The sequence below is a fragment of the Myodes glareolus genome, chromosome 24 (genome assembly GCF_982192425.1).
Source record: "Myodes glareolus chromosome 24, mMyoGla1.1, whole genome shotgun sequence".
Lineage (NCBI taxonomy): Eukaryota > Metazoa > Chordata > Mammalia > Rodentia > Cricetidae > Myodes > Myodes glareolus.
Window position 1 is genome coordinate 29279894 of NC_142049.1, and position 25544 is coordinate 29305437.

General features: G+C 47.2%; 1 protein-coding gene across 2 annotated transcripts in view; it reads right to left on the reverse strand.

Moving 5' to 3' along the window:
* Window positions 1–25544, reverse strand: part of Adamts17 (ADAM metallopeptidase with thrombospondin type 1 motif 17) — a 309925-nt gene that overhangs the window by 241990 nt on the left and 42391 nt on the right. For both annotated transcript variants that reach the window (XM_087901254.1, XM_087901253.1), the window contains exon 4: window positions 13922–14091. In XM_087901254.1, coding sequence (XP_087757380.1) covers window positions 13922–14091 — 170 coding nt within the window. The remainder of the gene's footprint in view (window positions 1–13921; window positions 14092–25544) is intronic.

Sequence of the window (25544 nt, forward strand, 5' to 3'; positions counted from 1 at the left end):
CATGGCACACAGCAAAGCCAGGGTCTGTTCAGGCCAAGTGCAGCTGTCAATCCAAAGGACCGAGAGCCTGCAAACCAGGCAAGCACAGACTTTAGGCAGCTCTGCGATATAGAATTAGCTGTGTCACAGTGTGGACCCTGTGCACTGAAAGCTGCTATTATGGTTAAACAAAATCTATCTTTGTGCGACTTAATATTCTTTCCCACACGGAAAAAAAAAAGAGGGAACACGTTCACTTGCTCTGTTCTCAGGCCCCGCTCCACAATGCCTTGTCTTCAAGTTTCAAAATATCTGCCCTTTTTTTATGCTGGACCATCCACCCATAGGCCAATCCTGAAGTCAGTTCTCCATTATCTATTGCTGACCCTAGGGGGTAGGGGGAGCCCACAATTTTTTCTTGTTTGGATATTTCAAGAACCTCCTAAAGGCTCTACCTCAATTTTCTTTCCCTGAAACACCCAGTGTGAGGATTGGGCCTGAACTGGTGTACAACAGTTCCAAACCTGAAAATCTCAAAGGAAGATTCGTGTTATAAAAGAAAAAAAAATTCAGTTGTGCAGGGCTTTGTGACAGAGTTGTTGAAGCAGTGCATTTGGAGCTCAGGGGTTACTCAATGAGACAGCATGGCATGACACACAGGAGGTCCTGGGTTCTGTCCCAGCACCTAAACATAAAATAAACAAGTGTGAAATACCTGTAATGCCAGCCGAAGCCTCAAGACATTCAAGAATATCATGGGTTTAAAGAAATAACAAGCAGGCTGACAAGGTGGTTTAGTGAGTAAAGGCACTTGCCGCTAAGGCTCATGACCCGAGTTCGAACCCTGGAACCCACACCGTGGAAGGTGAGAACAGATTCCTGCAAGTTGTCCTCTGACTTCTGCATTATGTACTGTAGTGTGGACATATGTGTGTCACGTACACAATAAAATAAAAATAAATAGATACATGTAAGAAAGTTAAAATATACAGAATATGAAGTCAGGCATGGTCAGTGGGCTGGCTAGACTCATGCCAACTTGACACAAGCTAGAGTCGTCTGAGAGGAAGGAGCCTCAGTTGAGAGAATGTCTCCATAAGATCCCGCTGTAAGGCATTTTTTTCAATTAATGATTGATGGGGGATGGCTCAGCCCATTGCGGGTGGTGCCGTCCTTAGGCTGATAATGCTGGGTTCTCTAAGAAAAGAAGCTGAGCAAGTCAGGGGAAGCAAGCCAGTAACTAGCACTCCCCCGGGGCCTCTGCATCAGCTCCGGCCTCCAGGATCCTGCCCTGTGCGAGTTCCTGTCCTGACTTCCTTTAATGACGAACAGCAATGAGGAAATTTAAGCCAAATAAACCTTCTCCTCCCCAACTTGCTTTTGGTCATGGTATTTCATCATAGCAATAGGAACTCTAAGACAGTGGCGTTCATGCCTATAATCCCAGTACTTAGGAGACCGAGGCAGAGGGATTACAAGTTGGAGATGAGCCTGGTTTTCACAAGTTCCAGGCCAGACTGAACTATACCATGTACTACTATGTATCAATTTTTTTAATTACTTAAGTAAGACAATAATGCGACAGGGCACTTCTCAGTGATGCTCCAGTCTGCTGCATCAACGGAGAAGGCAGAACCCATAGGCATCAATATGAGCACCAGGTAGAACACACGACCAGTCCCTGATTTAGAATCTTCTGTGACTCCTTGTCAGTCTGAGAATAGCCCAGCACTAGGTGCATCCCATGTCCCCAGGCTTGCTTGCTTTCCCTGGGATGAATGCACAAAGATATGATACGAGATGAAAGAAGGAAACAGCCTCATGCTCCACAGGTGAGGGAGATGAGAAGCGGGAGAAAATGATCTAAATGGAAAATGGGTGTAGAGTGTCAGCTCTAGAAGGTGACGAGCCATCCTGGATGCTGGTCAGACAAGAGGGGAATGTACTTAACATTACCGAACATTTACACATGGCTATGGTGGCAAATTCTCTGGTATGTCTATTTGTCACAATTAAAAGTATAATTCACTCTTGAAATCATCATGCCCTAAATTCCTGTGGGGGTTTGAATGGGAAATGCCCTCCAGGTTCCCTGGCATTGCAACATTTGGTCCCCACTTGGTGGCCCTATTTGGGCAGGCTTAGAAAGTCTTGCTAGAGGAAGTACATCGCTGGAAGTAAGCTTTGGGGTTTCAAAGGTCATACGCCATCTCAGGTTTGCTCTCTTGGCTTCCTGTTGGTAGTTTGTGATGTGAGCCCTCAGCTCACAGGTTCCAGTCCCAGCCTCCATGCTTGCACGCTACCCATACTTCCCTGTCATGATGGTGATGTGCGTTTAGCCTTCTGGAACCATAAGCCCCACATAAACCCTTCTATAAGTTGCCTTGGTCACAGTGCTTTGTCACAACCAAAGAAAGGTAACTACTACAAGATCACTGACTAGTATGTACGGATGGCATTTCTCCTGTGCAATGCAGGCGGTCAACCCAAGGAACAGCTAGCAGAGTCTAACGACTACAGCTGAGTCCTCTGTCACCTGCTATTTGCACACACCCTCACAGTGCTCCACAGGGTGTAGGGCAGGGCAGAAAGGAAACAGGAGCTCCCTCCAGGACAGGGAAGTCAGATGAGCACCCCAAGGTACAAGTCTGAGTCATGCAAGCAAGATCCTCTGTCTTTTTCCCATGGAAATTCATGCTCAGGAGAAGTCCAAAAGGCAACGGTGCCTGGTCCTTAGGAAGACACCTGGCTGGGCCTGGAGCCGCGCCGCCAATTGTCTGGAAAGTCGGTCCCTCGTGTCCAACTCTGGCTGTGGCTCAGTCCGTGTTCAGAGCTCTGGCTGCTCCGTCACATTCCCTGGGCAGGCTGAGCCAAGCAGGTAGACTTGCTGCCAACAGCACACTGCGGCTCTCCCAGCTGGGTGACTTGGGGACACAGAGCTGGTGGTGATGGCAGGCAGGGACTGGAGAAGGGGTGAGAGATGAGGACAGACGGGGGTGACGGGAACGGTCATCACAGGTGGCAGGATTCTCACAAAGCCGTCAGCGCGCTCAGGTGAGCCAAAGCCTGCCTGGAGTCCCACCCTGCCCCATTCAGACCTCACCCCCAAAAGGTAAGGACTGAACTTACTAAATTCACAGGAACTCTAGAGGGGGACCCAGGCGTATGTGGGAAATGCATATTCTGGAGCCCCCAGACCCCCTAAAACAGACCGGCTGTGTGTGCTGAAGAGTAAGAACCAAGGAACACTCTCACACCAGGCTGCCTTCAGGGTGACCACAGAGAGACTCATTGTCTATTTCCTATGGTAATAAAGTGAAACTGATGTCATTTCTCCAAACAGCTTGCCTGGATGGTCTCGGGTGTTTCATACCACTCCATGGTTGTTAAGGAAGCGGAGAACAACCGAAACCCTGCTGGGTGGCCCTGTCTTCCAGCTCGGCTGCCCAGCTGCAAGCAGCGTTTCTGGTGCCACAGCACCTGCTTCTGTCTGCAATGTGTACCTTAAAACATCCCTGCTCTGGTGTCACCCGAGGCCCCCACCCAAGGAGAACCAAATCGGCTCTGCCATGTACGTGGAGAAGCCACAGCAGCCCACTGTACACCCTGGGCAGGGAGGTCATTTTGGACATTTGTCCCAGAGGCAATGTCTGCTCAGTCTCTAGGGACACAGAGCCAGGAGCAGGACTCCATGCTCCCAGCTAAGACACGAAGAAGTGGCTCTTGTTTATTGCAACACTGGGGGCTGTGTATGTGAGGCAAACACTCTACCACTGAGCCACATTCCAGATACACAAGTATTAATAATAATCATAATCATAATGATCATTATTATTTTAAAAGATAGTCTCCCCCCGCCAGCCCAGGTTTGCATCCTGCCTCAGCCTCCCAGGTACTTAGGTAAATGCCAGCATGCCTGCATCAGAAGCATTTTTTTTTTTTTGAGACAGGGTTTCTCTGTGTAGCCTTAGCTGTCCTGGAACTAGCTCTGCAGACCAGGCTGGCCTTGAACTCACAGAGATCTGCCTGACTCTGCCTCCCAAGTGCTGGGATTAAAGGTGTGTGCCACTACCACCCAGAAATCAAAATCATTTTAAAACACCAATCAGTCCACACCACTCTTCTTTTTAAACCGGTTGCCAGTGACAACACACATACACACACACACCACACACCACACCATGCTACACACATACACAACACATGCACATACCACACACACACACACAGAGAACATGTCCCTTTCCTCATGCTCAGTACATTGGGCTGTAACAGGGTTAGTCTGACCATAGTTTACCAACCCCTACAGTTTCCCCCACTCTGCTGGCATCACCTATCAGCTCAATGCCATCCTTTGGAAGAGGAGGTCACCTTCGCAGAGGTCACTGGCTCTCATATGGCTCAGCATGGGGCAACCCCCACCCTCGAGGCTCCCTTTTCACTGATTGTTTGGGGCAGTGTCTAGGGCTCCTTCTGCGGAGACCTGTGGGGATAATGATTCCGCTGGTGCACAGAAGTGGGTAGCAAGGTCCCCTGCCTTGAGTGGGCAGAAAGCTGCCAATAACTAAGCCAAAAGGAATCAACGCACATCTTTTATCTTGATAGTAAAACTCATACAGCACAGAGCCTATAATTCCTACCACGTTTGCTTACACAGTTTAGTGCCGTTGTGCACATTCACACTGGTGCACAGCCATCTCCACCATCTGCCTCCAGAACTTGAACACCTTGTAAAACAAAACTCTGTCCCCATTAAACACTTAGCCCTCCCTCATTTCTCCAGTCCCCAAACAATCACCATTCTATACTCTAGCTCCATAAAGCTGATGACCCTAGATATCAGACATAAATGGGATCATCTGCTTCTTGTCCATTGTGATTGACTTATTTCACTGAGCAGAATGTCCTTTAGGGTCATCTATTTTACAGAGCATGCCCAAGTTTCTTTTCTTTAAGGCTGAATATCATATTCCATTTTGTGTATCTGGTACATATCGCTGATCTGTTCATCTATTGGTGGTAACGTCAGTGTTTCCGGCTTCCGGCTGCTGGGAATCATGCCCCCGTGAACACTCCTTTAGCACCCTAGTTTCTTTGTGTACGGATAAAGATTCAGTCTCCAGGAAAGGCATGTTCTCCTGAATTCCTCCTGAGGCTCTGACTCCTGAAGGACAAAGCAGAGACCGCAGGTGGCAGATGTTCCCGGGACACAGAGGTGGCAGCAGGGATGGGACAGCAGACTGAAGCATCCAGCAGTGTGAACCAGCCTGGTTTCTGACATACCCTCAGCCTTGACTCCTCCTGCTGCCTGGCCTACCCGAAGCTTCTCCCCCATTGCCCTTCTTAAATTCTGGGTGGGTGGTCCCACATTCCATTTGACCCTGAATATCTCACTTTACCTCCAGCACATGACTCTTCTTTTGCCTCATAAGCCCAGCTCTGGGAGCTTGGCTTATCACCCACAACCTCGCCTGACACAATAGCCAAGCTTCCTGCTCCAGGTTTCACAAAGTTCTTTGCCCGAGGCCATTTCTCCTAGGCGTCTCTTCTCTCCATCAACCACTCTGGTGTCTGCTTCAACAGGGTGCAGGTGGGAGGCAGCTCCTGGCAGCTGGGTTTCTCCATAGGATTCCTTTTTAACCTTGTCTGGCTCAGTTCATCCTCTGCCACAGGTCTTAAAAAAACAGCAGGTGTGCTCACAACAGGGACGTTTCAATGCACACGGCTGCCTGAGGAGGTGAGGTGGGTAAATAATATAATCCCATGTGTGTGGAAACATTCCTAACTGGGTTGTGCATAAATCCCTGTGCTGTGTTTGGGATGCACAAAGGCTTTTCAGAGCCAATTAACTGAAGAATTAAAGAAGAGCCGCCAGACCCCCTAGCTCTTTTGTCCCATTCTCTCCAGACTCCCTCTTAGTCCTGCAGCAGTGTGCCAGCAGGAGACCCCTCCTTCTACCCTACCTCCATTTCCTGGGCTCTGCCTCTGGATGTGGATTCAGGGTTCCCTTAGATCTTTCCTGCCTCTCCTCTCAGTCTTTCCTCCTAACCCATTTCCATTGGTTTGTGTCAGGCACCAACCAACAGAAGGACTCTCTAACAGGGAGGCCACAGCCTTCAAACTTGTCTAAGATCCAAAATAGACAGGAGCGACCCAGATGACCCACTCAACTAAGGCAAGAGTAGACAGCTCCACCAAGACACATGTCAATCATCAGAACTTCAGGTCCCCAGATTCCAGCTCAAAAATCCAGACATGAACACCCAAGACAACATGCTTTCTCCAGAAGCAAGCAATCCCCCTGCAGTAGACCCTAGGGAGAGTATGTCAGCTGATGCACAAGGCAAGGACTTCAACCATACCAACTGTGAGTATGTTCAAAGATCTTAGGGAAAATATGGACACATGCGTTACCATGAAGATACAAACAGATGGATGAAATAATAAAAATGTTTCAAGGAGACTTAACAAGGAAAGAATCAGCAAAGAAAAATAAACAAATAAAGCTAGAAATGAAAACCTCAGGACATCAAACAAAAACCTTGCAGGAAAGCCTCACCAATGACAAGACATGGAAGAGAGAATTTCAGGTCTTGAAGAAAGGTAGAAGAAACAGATAGGTCAGTCAAAGAAAGTGTCAGATCTTAAGAAAAATAAAATCCAGGGACTGGAAAGATGGCTCAGTGGTTAAAAGCACTTGCCTGTTCTTCCAGAGGTACTGAGTTCAATTCCCAGCAACCACATGGTGGCTCACAACCATCCATAATGGGATCAGACTCAGCACTCATATACAAAAAATGCACGAATAAGTGAATCCTTAAAAAAAAGGAAAAGGAAAAAAATCCAGGCACACTTATTATTTTATTTAGAATTTTTGCATCTATTTTTATAAGAGATATTGGTCTATATGGTTTTTTTTTGGTTTGTTCTTTGTGTGGCTTTGATATCAGGACAATAGCAACTTTTTAAAAAGAATTAGAAAATATATCCCTTCGGTTTTTATTTTGCAGAATAATTTGAAGAGTATTGGTGTTAGTTATTCTTTGAAGGTCTGGACATCATGTTCTTTGAAGGTCTGTAATTTTATAACAGAAATCGAAGACAGTCTAGATGTCCATTAACTGAGGAAGTGTGGTATTGTGGTATATTTACTGAATGGACTATTACTCAGCTGGTAAGAAGAAAATGAAATTATGATCTTTCAGGTAGATGGACAGAGCTAGAAAAAAAATCATCCTGGGTTAGACCCCAAAAGACAAACATTATATGTTCTCTCTTATACGTGGATGTTAGCTGTTAAGCTTTCAAAATATGTGTTACAATCTGAATTACCATGGAGGTTAGGTATCTAGTAAGGAACCAGGCAGAAGAAGAGGATTTCCCAAGGAAATAGACTACAGTGTTATGGTGAGATAAAGGGAAAACTAGGAGGATTGAGTCGGGCATGGGAACAGGAAAGGAAGGTAAGGAAGAGAAAGCTGGGCAGGACAACCAGTACTAAAGGGATTTTAAAGCCATATGGAAACCTACTATTATACAAGGTTCCTATGGTATAAAATATATATGAAATGAATCTAATTAGAGCCAACAAATAACAGGGGAGACAATGCCCCAACCAGACATCTTATGCCACCAAGAAAAACCAGAAATAGATTACACCTTGTTGAGTTGTTGCCCAAAGGGACCCCATGGAAACCCCCAAACATCACGGCTATTGCCACGGCTACTGGTTACGTTGTACAGCCTGATAATAAGGTTCTACTGCTGAATAAAATATTCAACTACATCATGGCACATTGAGAAGGAAGCTGGTGCTTAGCCAGAAGCTTCACGCCTGCTGACTAGTGTCCGGGCTACTAAAAGGAACTCTTGAGTGCTTCAGGAAGAGACAGGAGATTAGCAACATCACCCAGCGACAAACCTCACAACCTACAACACGGATCGGTCTTCAGGATATACTAGTGTAGTAGTGGCACAGATGTTAGAAGAGTAATCAATCACTCTTGGATGAGATTTAAAGATGACACTGTTAAAGGAGTCAAGAACCTGACACTATACAGGTCACAGAGCTAGGAGAAAACCTAGCACTGTGATTCTGTTAAAGAAACACAGCAATAAAATGCCTCCAATGACATAGCCCTGTACCTCGAGGTCTGCACCTCACGCAACTCCCATCACCCAGGCTGATTGCAGTAACTGGGAATTAGCATAGCATTGTCTACAACTGGACAGAGTACAAAGAACGAGACTGCTCGGATAACTCAGTCTGATGCCTGACATCAATAAATGTCTTCATCAAATTCTTCCTAACAAGGCTCAGGGATCTATAGGTACCAGGAGTTGGAACAGATGACTCCAAGGCAACAGTGTTGTCTAGATACAAAACTGATACACACAGGAACTGGCGGAGATGACGGCAGCACTCCCAAGAACTTTACAGAGGTTCAAGCCAGATGAGACGGGACCCCAGCACTGAGAGGGACATAGGGTCCCACCCTTCACTAAGGCACTATCGTAACTGACATAGATTCCTGCAAACGGAAAATCTGTTTTCTTCATTAGAGTCTCACTGGGTATACAAACCACACTCCAGGTCAGGCCTGGAATAGTGGGCCAATATCAAATGTACTCACGGTATTTTTATGCACTTCGTGTTTTATTTTGCTTTGTTTTGACATCTTTCTTTTGATCTTGGTGGTCTTGTTATTTGTTTTGATTTTCATTTCCGTGTTTTCTGATTTTTGTATTTTATTTTTGTTTCTTGTTTTTGTTTGTTTTAAAAGTGAGAAAAATAAAGAACATAAAGTTAGGAGATGAGAGGACCTGGATCTGGGGGGAAGGAGGGAGGGAAAAATGTGACCAAAATACACTGCATGCAAAGATAAAAAATAAAAACTATGAAATTGAGGATAAAGTATATGACTAGGTCCAGCTTTGTTCTCATTTCAGTCTTTCCCTAAGCTTTGTGTTGTTGAGAAGGTAAAGAATTTTCAGAAAAAAATAAAGTACCCTCAGTATTTGTTAACATGACTTTAGCACTAAGTCACTGGCAAAGAATTATGCTATGATGTACCAGTCTCTCAGTCCTGTATTCACAGACTCACAGATATCCTGCATGGGGACCAGACAGTGAATACGGGGAAGGTGTGCACCCGATCCTACCCTGAGGAGCTTACAACAGATACTGGGAGAACACGTGATAAGCAGGATGGACATTTTAAAGTGTAGCATTCAGTGGCATGAAACACATTCACACTAGGTGCGGGAGAATTATCTGTATTCTGTCAATCATATTTTAATAAAACGCTGATTGGCCAGGCAGGCAGTATAGGTGGGAAAGCCAGACAGGAAGTAGGGGTGGAGCAAAGAGACTGGGAGTATTCTGGAAGCAGAAGCTCTCTCAGCGACTCCTGTGCAGACCACCGAAGAGACAGGATATAACCTGACCAGCTGAGAAAGGTACTGAGCCATTGTGGTTAACATAGATAATGATAATGGATTAATATGAGTTATAAGAACTAACAAGAAGCCTGACCTAATGGGCCAATCAGTTTATAACCTTATGGAGTCCTGTGTGTGATTTTCTTTGAGATTTGCCGGCTGTGGGGTACTGGGTGGGACAGAAACCCCAACAAGCCGGCCCCCTTGTGTTACACACACTGGTCTACAGCTATCCCTGTGGTTCATCTCCAGTACTCTCTGCTTACAAAGCTTATTTTGCATTTTATATATACTGTCACAGGGGCTCTGATTTCACCCTTTTGCATGTGGCTGCCCCAATTCTCCCGTATTAGCATCTGTGTCAAAAACCATTTGACCAAATATATTAGAGTCAACTTCTGGGTTCCAGTTTATTCCATTGGTCTCAGAGTAACAATACTACAGAAGTTTTTTTTTTTTTTAATCTCTGAAGAAAATCTGAGGTCAAGAAGTGTGAATCTCCAACTGTGTTCTTCTTTTTCATTTAAAATTTCACCTGGATTACCAGATGTTGGGTTTTACACTGTTACTTTGCTGTAACAACACACACATGCACACACATACACATGTATACATACATACATACACACACACACACACACACACATGCTTATGTGTAATCTTCAGGGTTTCTAGTTAACACCACGTCACCTGTGAACCTCAGAGACCATTCTGTCTCTTTCTACTTAGACGGCATTCATTCATTCATTCATTCCCAGCCTCTCTTGCTAAAATTTTTAGCGCTCTGCTGAATGGAGTGGCATCAGTGTCCATCTCCGTCCACCACCACGCACCATGTCAATTGTGGAATGTTTACTTATGGCTTTTATCATAATGAGATCATTTGATTTTGTTCTTTTTACACATTTTATTAAAAACGGTATTGAATTTTGGCGAATTCCTTCTCTGCATTGATTGAAATAATTATTAGTTTTTCCCTTTCGCTTGTCTGGGTTTTGCCTTGGGAGTCTGAGTGTGACATACAGGGGTGCAGGATCTCTGCCCACAGAGACCCAGGAAGGAGTGACACGAAGGGGGTGATTGCCAGATACCAGAGCTGCTCTTTTCCACAGCCCAGGACCGAATAATGAGGACCACCAACCCAAACAGCTTTCTTTCCAGTCCAAGGGACCTGAGGAGCCAGCTGCTCCAACCCTGCAGCCCCAGAGAAGCCAGTCTGGAGAAGGACAGATGGGCTCCGCGGGCCGGCTCCTGCTTGTTGCTTCTGGAAAGCTGTGTGATGCTGGGGGCCCAATCCCAGCCACAGTCCCTCCCCTTCCTCCAGGCTTACCAGGTATCCCACTAGCTCAGACTTCCTAGGCCACAACGGCCACAGACAGGAAATAAATCTGGAGATTTCACAAACCAGGATGTAGAGAACTGAAGACAGGAAGTGGAGGTGGTAGAGACTTGGCTTATTTAAAATGAGACCTAGTGTCTGGGGGTTAACTGGTTAACGTGTACTGTGACCAGCATGGCAAGAAAGGGTTGAAATGAGTAGAGCTATCCCACAGGGGTCTGAGGACTCCGACTAATTTGCCTTTGACTTTTAGCAGTCCTGAAATCACACACATAGACCCTTGTAGGGATGAACATCACCACACCATATTGTTTACCCAAAGCAATTTCCCTTAACAAGCAGTAGACCTCCTCAGAAAATCTCAAATCCAATTAGAAAGTGTTTGGAACCCAACACCGGGGCTGTGAACTGTGGACAACCTACTGTAAGCTGCTACAGAACTGTAAGCAAGGACGGGGCCCTCTCTAGCCCCCTATCCTACAGTCTTCATGCCCCGTGGGGAACGGCAGGAGGGGCGATACATCCCATCCCTTCCCAGCTGTGATTAGAGAGCTTCCCAGGTCTAAGTCAGTTTATAAAACCAAATATCAATGCCTCATGACTACCGGTCCCATGAGGAAATGTGTGGGCACAACCAGCAATTCACCAGGCTGTGAGAACGCATACCACTGGAACTATTCTGCCAGGAAAGGCACCTCTGAGGGGCAAGGTAAAGGCAAGAGGGGTGAGGCTTCTCACAAAACACAAGAGCAGTCTCGGAAGGGAGCCTCGTACCGCAGGGCATAAGGGACTCATCCTCTTGATCAGCAGGATCACCACTGCGGGATGAGGGGGCATCAACATCTATTTCCCTGTGGCCAGATAGAGCAAAGGGTTTGGGCCTAATGTCACGGCCCTGCCCAAGATATCGCATGAGAACCTACTGATGCCCAGATCCTCCTTGCCCTTGAACTCCCTTCAGACTCTTGAAAATGAGCTGAGGGCTCTTGTCTCCACAGGAGCAACGTGGTTCTGGTGAGCTTGGTGCAGGCCTTTTAGCCTTCCGGGTCCCCAGTTCCAACTACAATATAGTGAGAACACAGATTCCAGGAGGAGAGATCCTCAGGTCTTCCAGCTTCTGGGTCCCTCCTTGCCCCATGGACCCTCCCAGGTCACCTCTAGAGCCCAAAGCATCCTCTTCCATGATAACTAAATGTGAACAAAGAGTCACCCACACACTTTATCACTCATGAGGACCATGACACACACCCCAACCACTATCCTCCAATATATAAGTGGGAAGCCACTAACCTAGCCTTCCCAGCATAGCTAGCTTTCTCCTCATCTAGGCTCCATTCCCTCAGGCAAACAAGAGCTGTTGCATTCTAGGATCTGGGCAAGCCCTAGCCCAAGAGTCCTTGAATATAGCAGGCCCTGAGGCCACACAGATTCTGGGGAAGTAGGTATGCCATCAACCCATCCCCAGCCCCAAATGCCTTAGAGTGGTCTACTCTCATTAGTGTTTAGTAAATCTTGTGGCCCCAAATAACAATCTTGGTCTCATTCTGCTGTACTGTACCCTAAACCTGCTGTTATACCTAAATCTAGCCTTGCTAACCAGCTTTCTGCTCCCATCACCCCTTACTTATGGACAACCTCCTCCTAGGTTCTTCTGCCTATCCCCTAGGATTACTGTACCCCAAAACTGTCTACTCACAGGACATGTTGCATCTAGACAACGCTGGTCACTCTTAAGGCTTCAGGTACCAGTGCTGGGGGAGAAAAGCCTCAAGTTCCTTTTCGAGCCAAGCCTTCTAGCCCAATCTCTCACCTTAAGCTCAGCTTGTCTACTGAGAAACTCCTCTGAGAATCCAAAGGTTTCTCTTTTTCTTGGCCAGAGGGTCCACCATCTGTCCAGGCACCCACGTAAGACCAGGTAAGCTGGGGTTTTCTACACCTGACAGAATCCTGTCAGTTTTTTCCAACCTGGCACGTGGAGTTCTTCCACCCACTTGACCTGCCCATCAGTTCAAACCTTCTTCCCACACGCACACCATCTACTCGCCAGTTCTCACGTCAACCCACCCAGCATGCAGCTGCTCTGGCGCCTTCTCCAAACACTGAGTTGAACACGAGGCTCTCCTACACTTGGGTGGCCTCAGACCCTACCCCTCAGAACCCCTTGCTCACCTCTTCTAGTCTCCACTGTCTACATCCGTCCACACTCCTTCGAGGATCCTGCAGTCCCTGCTACAGCTGTACCACCTGATCTCCCTCTGAAGGGACCCAATGCACCCACCTCCAAGCCTTGCACCTGCTGCACCCACAGTGACCTTTGCACCCACTCTCACCCCACCAGCACTTCCCTCTTCTCAAATCAAGGTTTGCTCCTTTGTGGAACCTCAGGCCGAAGGCTCATCACTAGCAGTGGCCCTCCACCTGCACAGCAGGGGTCCGTGCAGATGTCTCTACGGTGGAAAGGATGCTCTGCCTGCTGGGACCAGAGCTTCCCAAGGGAAGGACCAGATTGTTTGTTGTGTTTGTAGCCCCAGCCCAGAACACAATGTTGAAGGTTTTTGAAGGCCTTCAAAAGAACTTGCTGGGAAAACAGGTGGCTGGGTGGAGCGTGGATGCCTTTGAAGAGTCTGTGCTGTCTAATGGGTGAGGAGGTCGCCTCTCCCTAACCCACCCACTGTTCAAAGGTTTCCCCCTATCTCCACTCAACAAATTGGGTGAAGATAGGGGGAAAGGCAGTGGCTTCATATCCACTCCTCAATAGATGGTCTCTCATAGTTCCTACAAGTTCTTTAGGCATACGGTAAGCTATTTTCCAACTAAGGTCTGACCCCAATTTTTCCAAGTAGTCTCACCATTAGGAGACCAGGGCTGATTCGCCCTTCAAGGTGACCATCACTTGGGATAGGTCTTCCACGTGCCAAGGATCCTGAAACTGTGGTTATGAGCAGTCCCATCACTGAGCAAACCTGTGCATCTAAACATCACGGCCTGGAGAATTCAGAATCAGATTTTTTTCCCACTCACTGCATCTGCTCTCAAGGTCACAGGCTGTGATCCCCAGCTAGCTGCCTCCTTGCCTGGGGATAAGGGCGCCACCCCTGCCTCCAGAGCTCTGCTCACAGGGAAATCTGAACCCACCAATGGCAGGACCCTCTCTGGACTCACCATGTTCATGACAGTGAGGATGAACCTCTGCGCAGCCTCTGCCCCGTGATACTGCACCATGTTGGCATCAGCCACCACCAGGGTCTCCACCGTGTGCTCGTTGGTGAGCCTGATGGCATTCCTCCGCTCCCTCCAGTCCCGTGACGGCTTGTCCTTCCTGGGCTTCTTTTCTAGAAAATGACGGAGACATTTGTGCAGTTCTTGGGTTATTGACTTATGAAACCGTAATAGGAAAGGTCCCAAGAGAACAGTCAGTCTCAAGCGGCCTTGGATGAGCCCCAAGCATGCAGCGCTCCATGGTTACATGGGGTGGCCTTGTTCCCAGTCGCTGGTGACACTAGTAGGGAGCTGGAGAAAGAGTTTGAGGGGTCAGGCATCAAATGAACCTCTACCGTGCTTGTCTTCACAGTCAAGGAGCTACCTGAGGCTGAACATCAGAAACCAGAAACCTATTCCTAATAGAACATGGAGAGCCACACAGAGCAGTCAGGGAGAGACGCCTGCACCCAGAAATAAGGGAGAGGGGGGCTCTTTTGGGTGATGACACAGACATGCATGATAAGTATCTCCACTTCCCAAATGACATCTGGAACCAAGGAAACAGGCTTGGTCGAGGCCAGGATTCTCGCCCGTGAGATAAGCATCCTAGCAAGTGTGCTGAGAGTCTAGAAGGGGCCACAAACATCAACAGGCAGAGAAGCATCAGAAAAGTATAGCAAGATCATAACACACACCTAGGTTGTTAGTGTGCTCTTTCCTCAAAACAAGGAAGGGTAATTAGTGGATGTGTGGGACCCCTCTGCTGACCTTTTAGGTAAACTGTTCCTCCATATCTTACTTAGACAAACATCTTCACTTACAGAGCCCACCTCTGAGGGCTGAAGGCTGCTGCATGAAGGCTGACAAGGTCTCTGCATGCAGCATTGACTCTGGCTAGCATAGCGGGTGGAGATGAACGGAGCGCACCCTTGGAGTCCAAGTGGGAAAAGCAATTCGATACGTCTTCTTTCCACCTTAGCAGTGGCTTACACAGTAAGGGCTCGGCTACACTGTTCACACGGAAAACACCACGCAGGTGCTGAGCCATCCTGGAGGTCACCTATCATCACCCAGGAGCTGTAAACAGTGTGAACATGCTGCATCCCTGGGGCGGGTTTTGTAAACAGTAGTGTTGCTCAGCATGTTCTATGATCTTGAGAACCTGGGAAGGCACCAACATCCCAAGTGTAGAGAGAACTGTCAATGTTAAAAAGGAATCAGCCTTGAAAATCCAATCTAGGGAGACCCCGTAATATAGAGACATAGCTGTAAATCCTTACACACGGCTGGGTCCTATGAACAAGTCCTTTCTGGGAAACGAACAAGAAAATGAGCAAGCAAAAACTAAAATGTTAACGGTGGGTGCCATGTGATATTCATTTTCCTTCCTTCCCTGGCACTTCCCAAATCTATATAATGAACAAGGAGTGATTGACTTATCCACTTATGCAAACAAACAAACAAGTCTGAGTTTGTCAAAAATACAGAAGCCACTTTTAAACCCTAAATGATAAAAGCAGAAGGCATCTGGAAGCAAAATACGTCACCAGACTCATCATTAATTTGTGAAATGCATGACAAGAATTTCTCCTCGGCCCACGGAAAGTTCAATTTCTAGCTAGCCTTCTAAGCCTCGCAGGGGAACAGGACCGGGGCCAAGAGTGAGGTCTTGGGTGGTATTGCTTTTGCATATTAATAGAATGAACGAGGTTCCTAGCTGAAAAGCTAGGGGCTCATACCCATATCTCCCAACACTAAAAAAGCAAAGTAAGGATGGTGCCCACAGACTGGTCTTCCTGCACTTGCCAAGTTGGGTGGCTCGGGTATACCAACCTGTCTAACCGGGGATTTGTAAAGAGACGCTCTGTTTCATTTTAAAGCAACAGAGTTGAGGGACAACCTTTCCCAAGGAGAAGCTTTGTTGTCACCTGCAGGCTAACCTTCACCCAGGCGGACGGCCACAGCTCACAGGTGGCCTCACTCGGAATTCATCTCTGGATGTCGCCAACCAGTGTTCTCGCCTGCAGATGTTCCCACTGGCTGTGTTTTTACACTTTGTCATTGCATAGAAAGAGCTGCATCTTTCAATGAGCCCTAACAGATGCACTGAAACACCACGCTAAGAGCCGAAGCACTTGAGACTGGAGAGTCCAGGTATGGCCTGCCACCACCCGACAGGAGGAGGGGCTGCATCCTAGACATTTTACACTGGGTGACAACCTCCCAAGCCTACCCTCTAGAACTAATAATAAGACCTGTCTCTCTTTCCTCTCCATAACGGATCTGACAAATTATGGAACATGACGTTATGGGCCAGACATAGTGGCGCAGTGTGTAGACCCAGCTACTTCGGAGTCTTGAGACAAGAGGACTGCTTCAACTCAGGTGTTCAGGGCCATCCTGGGCAGCATAGTAAGATCCTGTCTCTAAACAAAACCAGATGCGAGAAAAGTTGAGCGTGAACATGGGCCCCAGGGACACCAAGAAGCAGGTGAAACAATGGTTGGAGCTATGGTCTGAAAGGGTTTTCACTATGGATGTCTCATTTGCTCCTGTTGTTAAAGTCCCCGGTATTATCCTTGGTGGGAACTACTGAACAAAGCCATGCAAGGGCATGAATCAAAAGGAACAAATGAAGATTTGCGCTTAATGACAGTCCCAGATTTTAGAGCAGGCCAGGCCTAATCACAGAAGGAGTGCCAGAAGCCCTGATTTTGTTCTTGCGTGGGGGGTTGTTTTTGCTCTGTTTTCTATTTCAGTTCTTCCATTTTTCTTTCTTTTTTGGCATTTTTTTTAATCAATGCAAAATATTGTCCACCTGTTGACTTAGTATAATAGTTTGGTACTTGCATAAAGTATGCAACGATTAAATCAAGGCAATCAACATCTCCACCTCCTCGGATATTTATCATTTCCATCTGCAGGAAGCCTTTGAACCCGTCTTCTCTAGTTACTTTTTGCAATAAATCATAAAGTGCTACAGCCCACAGCCACCTTACCGTGTGGAGAATACCAGAACTAGGCCAGGGGCCTGGAGGATCATGCTTGTGACCTCAGTATTCGAGAGGTTGAAGCAGGAGAATCACAAATTCAAGACCAGTCTGGGCTGCACAGTAAGATCCTCAAACACAAACAAGAACTTCAGAACCAGCTCCTCCTACCTGTGCCAGTTATTGAAGCCCTCTCCCCTCTCTGTTTCTCTTCCAGTGGTTCTCAACCTTCCTCATGCTGTGACCCTTTAATACAGTTCCTTATGCTGTGGTGACCCCCAGCCATAAAATTATTTTGTTGCTACTTCATAACTGTAATTTTGCTATTGTTATGAATCACAATGTAGATATGTGATATGTAGGCTATCTGATATGCAACCCCTGTGAAAAGGGTATTCTACCCACCCTCCAAAGGAGTCACAACCCACAGGTTGAGAACCACTGCTCTACTCAGTCTTCAAACCCTGAATTTGGAGACTGGAGATAGAACGTTGAAGGCTTGAATTCCCTTCCCAAGCACGTGTTCCTCTTGGAGGTGGGGATGAAGGGTGGAATCACTTGAGAGGGGAGCTACCTTCCCTCCACCCTCATCACCTCCCCCTCCACTAGTGTACCATGGCTGCTACTGCATTGAGTAGGGAGCCTCAACGTAGTTTATGCTAAAATCCCTAACATGTATTAATACACCCTGATAGACAGATCACAGATGCCACCATTGCCTTCAAGGCAAAAGAGACCCCAGTCTCAGGATCACATAGTGCTAGGTTCCATCACTAGGGAGATGAAGTGCAGGTAGCAGGCCTGTGACTGGATTGGGGGGTCCCCAACCACCTTGGGAGGGGGTCCTCACACTGTCAACCAGGACACATCCTGGCCACATGGGACCCTGGCTCTCCCCTGCTACCCCAGTCACCAAGAGTCATTTCTAAGGTCAAGCCCACAGCTTCCTTTATTAGCACATTGCCAAGGTGGTAATCACCTGGAGATCTTAAATAACTACTTCCATTTTTGTAAATTTTCCATTTATTCTCCCTTTACTCCAATTAGCCATCAAAGCAGACAATTTGGCATATTTATAGAAGATGCGCTAGGTCTTAGAGGATAAGACATGGAAGAGAAAAAAGCTATGAAGCTATGAAGCTATGAAGGGTAGTCTAAATGTTAGACTTTCACGATTCACATAGTTATTTGTTCTACAAGTCTGAGAACTCTCAAAAGTGCTAATGCAAACAGGGGCTGGGGAGGTGGTGCAAGTGCTCTGATTGAAGCGCTTACTGTGCAAGCATGAGTTTGAACCCCCAAACCATGCAAAAAGCCAGACACGGCTGCATGCATGCTTGTGACCAGGCCTATGGAATTGGGATAGGCAGGGGAATTCAGCAAGTGACCCTGTCCCAAGGGAACAGGCAGAAATTAAAAGAGCAGGACACCTTATGATCTCCTCTGGCCTCTGCACATACACAGGCACATGAGTCTGCACATGAATGTGCACATGTACCACACAATACACATTTGCCACATTCATACATATAAGCACACACATTAAAAATATATAATGGGGGCCAGGTGGTGACGGCGCATGCCTTTAATTCCAGTACTTACAAGGGAGAGGCAGGTGGATCTCTGCAAGTTCGAGTCCAGCCTGGTCTACAGAACAAGTTCCAAAACAACCAGGGATACACACAGACAAAACCCTGTCTCATAAAACCAAAACCAAAACAAGACAAAACAAAAAATAAATAAGAATATAGCTATTGATTTTGTTCTTGTCCAATAAAAAATGCTCAGTTATTAATTAATCAATGAGCTAGATAATCTTTTTCTTGAGAAAAAAAATCAAGTATGAGGATATGGGTATGGCTCAATGGTAGGTTAGTCTAGCATGCTTGAAGCCCTGGATTTTATCTCTAGTCCTATAAATAAATAAATAAATAAATAGTATTGTTTAGATTAAGCAATCTCTGGGACGGGACGGCAGATAAAATATTGGACATGAAATTCCTCCCTGAATTCCTCCATCTCCTGCAGTGTGAGACGCTAGTGTCCTAAGGCCATTCCCAGGGCCAGTCTCAATGTGCTCTTTGTGCCCAGGCACAGGAAGAACATGTCTTTCCCCATCACGGAAGCAAATCACAGGGCAGAGAAAAACAGAATGGAGGAAAGGGGGGAAGATGCCCAAGGGCACTGGGCAACCTTGAGTGGACAGGCACTTCAGGCCACCGTGGCAAAGACCGGTGGCACTAACGAGAAACGCCAAAGACACGTGCCTGCCTTGGTGTCAGCCCTTCCCATATCAGCACTCCAAAGCTAGAAGCAAGAATGTGTCCTCACTGCGGCTCGCGGGACAGGGGACAACCAGAGGCCCAAGCTTAAAATCAGACCTTGTCTCAACCACACAGACTGTGGTTTTCTCTAGCTTATGAAGACCCCTCACACCAGTGTAGGGAGTTATACAGAATTCGCCTGGGTTAAGAGGAAGCCACCTGTCCCTTCTTCTCACCTTGCTATTCAGAGATGGAGACTGTGTGATAGGGCAAAGCTGCTCCATCAGATGGTCTACTGCACTAGAGACGGAGGGGCACAGAGCGAGCAGACTCGGAGGGCCCTCTTCATTTTAGTGACCTCTTGGCATCCAAGAGTCAAGAAGACTTACTGCGTCAGAAGTCATGGCCAGGATCCTCCCCCATGCCTTTCCCGCTAGAATGGATTGAAACACTCTTAAATCTCAAGCCAAAAGAAATCCTACCCAGAGCTTCTGCTTGGTGCCTCAAAGGAACCACAAGTGATAAGTGGTATGCATTTGCTCCTCAGTCCCCTCCCACTCTGCTCTGCTCTGATGCTGGGTCACAACCCTGCCAGAGACCCCAAAGCATGTCCATCTGCCTTCTGAGTCACCATCTAGCAAAACACCCTCAGGGAGCTGCCAGCAACGGAGAGGGGTTAACGCAGGCCAGGGTTCTTGACAACCCAACATTCCCAAATCCCAGATGCCCATGGCCATGCATCAAAGTCAAGTTAGGGCCTGGGTCCAAATGGGACCAGCCATGGTTGCTTAGGTGTGGGATTAAAGTCCATACAAACACACTTAGCTTACACACTCCATGCTCTCCAAAGAGTTTGTCAGCTCAAAAGAAAAAGAAAGAAATGCTTCTTTAAAGAATAAAATAAAAATTTTAAAAAGACAAAGACCTTGTTTATAGAAAACTATCTTTTTGACTTGAAATAATGATCCCATGTGTGCAGCTGAGCTCCCAGCCAGGTAAAGCTCCTGGCTGCTGTATAAACCCAACATCCTTGAAAAAGAATGCCCTCTTAGTTTTTGTTTCTTACAAGAAGGAGGGAAACGTTTTCTTGCTCTCCAAGTATGAATTCTTTAAATAACTCTTCCAAGGCCAAGTCATTTTTATAAAAGCCACCTTTTTTTTCATGTAAATTCCTTTTTTTAAAAAAAAAGTGGAAAATAGCTGCTTTTTTTTTTTCTTTGTGTGGTTACATTTCCAAATGAGGAACCCCTGAAGCTCAAATCATCTCCACTTGTTGTGACCCATGTCTATAGTCTAGCAAGGGAATAGGACCAGGCTAGGAGAACTGACCAGGCCCCACTGTATTTTTCCAGCCATGCTCAGAGCCACAAGACACCAAGCATGCAGAAACCACTGCCTACAAGTAGGATCAGAAGATGCTCAGTTAACGGATCATGGTCAAGTATCCAAGTGTGGTATGCAGTGCCACAGTTTTGGGGGCCATCAGGAAGGAATGGGCATTAACCAAACAAACAGGAAATGGAATTTAAAATGGCAAATTGGACAAGACAGTGCTCTGAGATAATCTAAGGGAGGAAGATCTATGAACCACAACTTAAGTTAAGGGCATTGTTAATCAGCTTTGCATTACTACAATGAAATGCCTGAGACAGGTAATGTTATACAGAAAAAAAGGGTTTATTCAGCTCACAGTTCTAAAAATTTCAAAAGCATTGGAACTTGTATTAGATGCTGCACAGGACACTTCCTGATGGGACTTCCTGTGTGTGGATTGGTCACGTCATAAAGGATAGCGGAAAGGCAAAGGATGGATCAGAGTTTGAAAATGCCCTTTTGAGACATATAGCCAAATGACATAAAGACTTCCCACTAGGCCACATCTTCCAAGAGTGCCACCCTGTGGACCTACCTTTTAATTACAATGAATTCTTGCAGCCACTCAAATGAACTGGTCGTGGGATAGTGAGACCTTAGCAAGAAGGCTTCCCAAGGTCACGATGTGGGTGAAACCAAGGGGCAGGAAGAGTTAACCAGTGGGGATCATGGAGATGCTGGAGGCAAGTCCAGTATGGGAACATTCTAGTAAAGAATGGAGTGTCTCTCTGGGTGACCTGGTAATGTTTCCTCCTGGCAGCCTTAATGGAGTGAGGCAGGGCAAGTCGGGGACCTGGCTAGGGAACCTAGGAAGGTAGGTCCTCCTTAATGTATTTTTCCTTTCAAGACTCCTGCTCTCCAGTGAAGTCCTCAGAACCACCATGGTGCTCAGCAGGGTCTGTCCATCTTTCTGGGTTGGTATGACTATTCCTTCCCATTCTCTTCTGTCTTTCTCTTTCAGATACTGGCCAAAACCTAAGTAGGCTTTAAATTCCACATCATTTTTCCTAAAGCTTCTCTCCCGCCATGAGCTGACCTTCACGCTAACTTAAATCAAGTGGAACAACCCCCTGACACACACACATACCACTTCCCTTCTCTATTTTCCTCTAGGGCAACTGCAAGATTTACAGCTTGTCTGCCCTAGAAAAATTTCTTTTAAACTCTAATAGATTGTCCTCAAACTTCCATTGGAGCCAGTTCTTTTTCATTAATAAGATTAAGACCCCCTAGAGAGAGGTCCTCTATTTTTTTCCAGTATTATATAGTGCTTTGTTAGAACTCCCCAGGGTTCTGGTAAGGGTTTTTTTTTTTTTTGCCTACTTTTTAATTCTTAAATCAGCAGAGAAAATGTGCCAGTTCTGACACCCTGAGACTGCATCAGCAGCTGTGTGTACCCAGGCGTGGTATCTGTTACTTTGCCGTTGTTGTGGCAAACACCATGACCAAGGCAACTTTTAGTAAGGGGCTTCTTTAGACTCCAGCTCCAGAGGGCTGGAGTCCATCGTAAAGGGAAGCATGGCCACTGGCACCAGGCATGGCAGCTGGAGCAACGGGCTAGGAGTTTGCATCCAGAACCACAAGCATGGAATAGAGGGCAAACTGGAAGTGGTGACCTCCTGTTACTCTCAAAGCCCTCCCCTCAGTGATGCACTTCCTCCAGCAAGGCCATACTTCCTAAGTCTCCCCCAAACAGCACCATCTACTGGGGACCAAGTGTTCAAATGGCGGAGACTATGGGGGACATTTCTCCTCCAAACCATCACAGGCTTCAAGAAAAGAAAGGAGCATGGCATATTCTAGAAACAGGAGGCCCAGAACTGGAGGGTGCCTGAGCAACAGGCACGAACAGACAGGGAAGGTCAGCAGGACTGTGTCAAGGGTTCTTCCTCTTTCCATGAGTGAGATGCTACCTCAGGTCTATGTGCTGACTGTGCTCCCCTGGCTGCAATGGGGAATAGATTCCTATGGGCAGGGACACTATCTGGACAAGAAGGAAGCCACAGGCAGATGCAGCAGCAGATTCAGTAGGCAAAATTCACAATACTGGGACTGACAGGGCGAACACGGGAAGGGCATAAAGAGGGGCTTCTGGATTGTGGAATCACAGTTACCTCATGAGTAATGGAGCCAGTTACTGATTTAGGCATACCAGCAATAAAGAAAAGCATGGTGGTGGTCGGGGAGAGACGTATTAAGGTACAGTTCAGAGGTCTTGAAACTGGCTGATGGGTGCATAGACTCAAAGCTCACGAGAAGACATAAAATCAGATGGCCTTTTAGGAAGCATCAGCCAACCCTTCCGAGACAGCAAAACCACACGACTAGATGGGGGAGGGGGAGCCAATATTGGACTGTGAGAGACAGCAAGGCCAGGGTAGAGGAAATGAGCCGAGTGGGTGGCTCTTCAGGGGAAACAGCAGGAAGGAGGGCGAGGGCGCTGCTCAGCAAAACTGATGGTGGCCACAGAGAGGGGCTGCAGGGAACAAAAGGAGAAAGTCACGAGGTCTCCAGGAGAGCAGGGTCACAGGTCAGAGATGTCAGTTGCCTGTTTCAGAGGTGAGAAAAAGGGGGTAACCTGGAGAAGTCTGCATAGGGACTAGAGTGGGCGGAGAACCTCCTCAAGACGGACTGCCGAGGAAAAGGAGGCCATGAAGGATTTACCCTCAGTCCATGCCTGCGGCTCTCCCCTCCAGGGGCATCTGCAGACAGCAGCCTACGGCCAAGTAAGCAAGAACCAGGCTTCTCCTCACCACCTTCCTGCCCAGCGGAGAAAGTCACAGTTGATCAGCGAGCACCCATCAGGCCCAGACCCCACACAGCTGGGCCCTGGGGAGAAGAAAGTCAAGTGAAGCCTTGTCCCTCTGAGTACTCATGGCCGAAGATGCCTGCTGGGAACCTGAATCCAGGAAATACAAGAAAGCCTTGGGGAAAGCTGCCTTCCTGGTGATGGGGTATGAGGACAGAACCTCCACTGTATTCAAAAAAGAACAAGCAACAGCAAAATAATTAATCAGTAAATAAAAGAAATGAAGGCAGGTAGGAAATGCAAGTCACATTCATCTAGAAACAGTCTAAGCTGGTAAAAAAGTCTCCTCATGACCAGCACAGAAAACCCCAAGTTAAGGAAGATTGCCAAATCTTACGGTTAATTTCACATCAATCTGTGTTCTTCTTCTCCACCTTGAATAAACATAAAAATGTACTTGTGAATGAAACTATTATCATCTCATTTGATCTGTCACTAAGTACCACAGGCCGGGAGTGGGGCGGGGCTAAACCCACCGAAATGTAGTTTGTGGAAGACGGCTGTATGGGACGAAAGCATCTCTGGCTGGGGCTGGGTCCCTCTGAGGGTTACGAAAAAAAATCCACTCTGGGTCTCTCTCCTTGGCTCACAGAAGGCTGTCTTCTATTCCTATGCCCGTGTCTTTACATGTTGTATGTTTCCAAATTCATTCTTTAAATCACCCCAGTCTGCCCATCCTTCCCTCTGTGTGAGCGTGTGCGCGCAAATAGGCATTCCTATGAGAATTTGAGCATGGTCATGCTACAGCGTGAATGGCGAGGGCGGACGACACTTTCAGGTGTCGGTCCTTGCCTTCCTCCTCTAAGATGAGATCTCTTGCTCACTGCTGCATATGCCAGGCTAGTCGACCCACCAGCAGCCAGGCTTTCCCTGCTTCTGTCTCCGTGTCTCTAGGAGTTCTGGCTCACAGACACATGCTACTGCCTCGGCTTCTCATGGGCTCTGGGGGCCTGAGCGCAGGCCCCGCTACCTGTGCAGTGAGTACGTTCCACAGAGCCATTTCCCCAGCCCCTCAAACGCCCCTTTCTTATGGAACCACATTACTATCAGATCATCTCTTCCTTCTTTCTAGAAAGATCCTAACAACTGCAAATGCTGGTACATCCTGAGTTAATGGGAGTTAGGGCTTCAACATACAAATATGTAAGGTGAGCATAGGAGGTGGGTTTAGCCCTGACAGACACTTTCTTTCTATCCTTAGGAAGCATGGCCAGGGCAGGTCGCCACAGTATGTACAGCTCCCCAGGCAGGACAGTGTGGAGAGTCCCCATAAGATAATCACCTCAGAGCCATGCGTCTGGCAGTTTCAAAACCCAAAGAAAACACACCAGTGTTTGGAATTACCGTGGTCCTTTCGCCACCCGCTTCAGTGCAGCCCTTGGCTGAAAGATTAACTTAGGCTACCGGAGCCTGACAGCTTTATCTTCTAAGTTGATGGAAGAGGGGTGGGGGGTAGGGGGGTGGTAAATAGAACATTCCACCAACACACAGCTTGGGGGAAGAAATTAATTAACGTGTTCATGTTTCAACCGGAGCAAGACAAGACAAACAGAAACCTGCAGAGCAATCCGCCCTTCTCTGCACCTGGAATCCCCTGTGGAGACCCTGGGCATTGTTTCTTTTCATCTTCCAGGAGGAAGCACAAAAATCTTCAGACAGCTAAAGAATTCCTTGACCTCTGAAGGGGCCAGCTAGTAACCCAAATTCTCCAACTCCATTGCTTCCACCCCAAATCCAAGGGAAGACGCTGTCTCCCTCCCCCAGCTCCTAAAGCCTGCCCAGAACCTGTGAGGTTCCCCAGTCTCTCCCCAGGCTGCCAAGGTTTGGAGAAATGGATCAGCCCTTCTCCCCTCCCCAACCCTATGCTGATGGGTCACACAGTGGGTGTTTTTGTTGTTTTAAAGTGAGTTAGTGAGAGAATGAAGTAAAAGGAGAAACGAGGGCTGAATGGCACCCTTCAGTATTCCCAGAGCCCAGGAAAGGACAACATAGCTGTACCCTATGGGCCACTAGGTTGTTTGGGGTTCTTCCGGATGCGTCAAACTCCCATAGTCTTTCCACAGCACTGCATATTCACGGTAAGCCTGTGGGGTCTCCAGGTGACCCCTAAGATGCAGGAGGACATCTGAACTATTGGCTAACCAGCA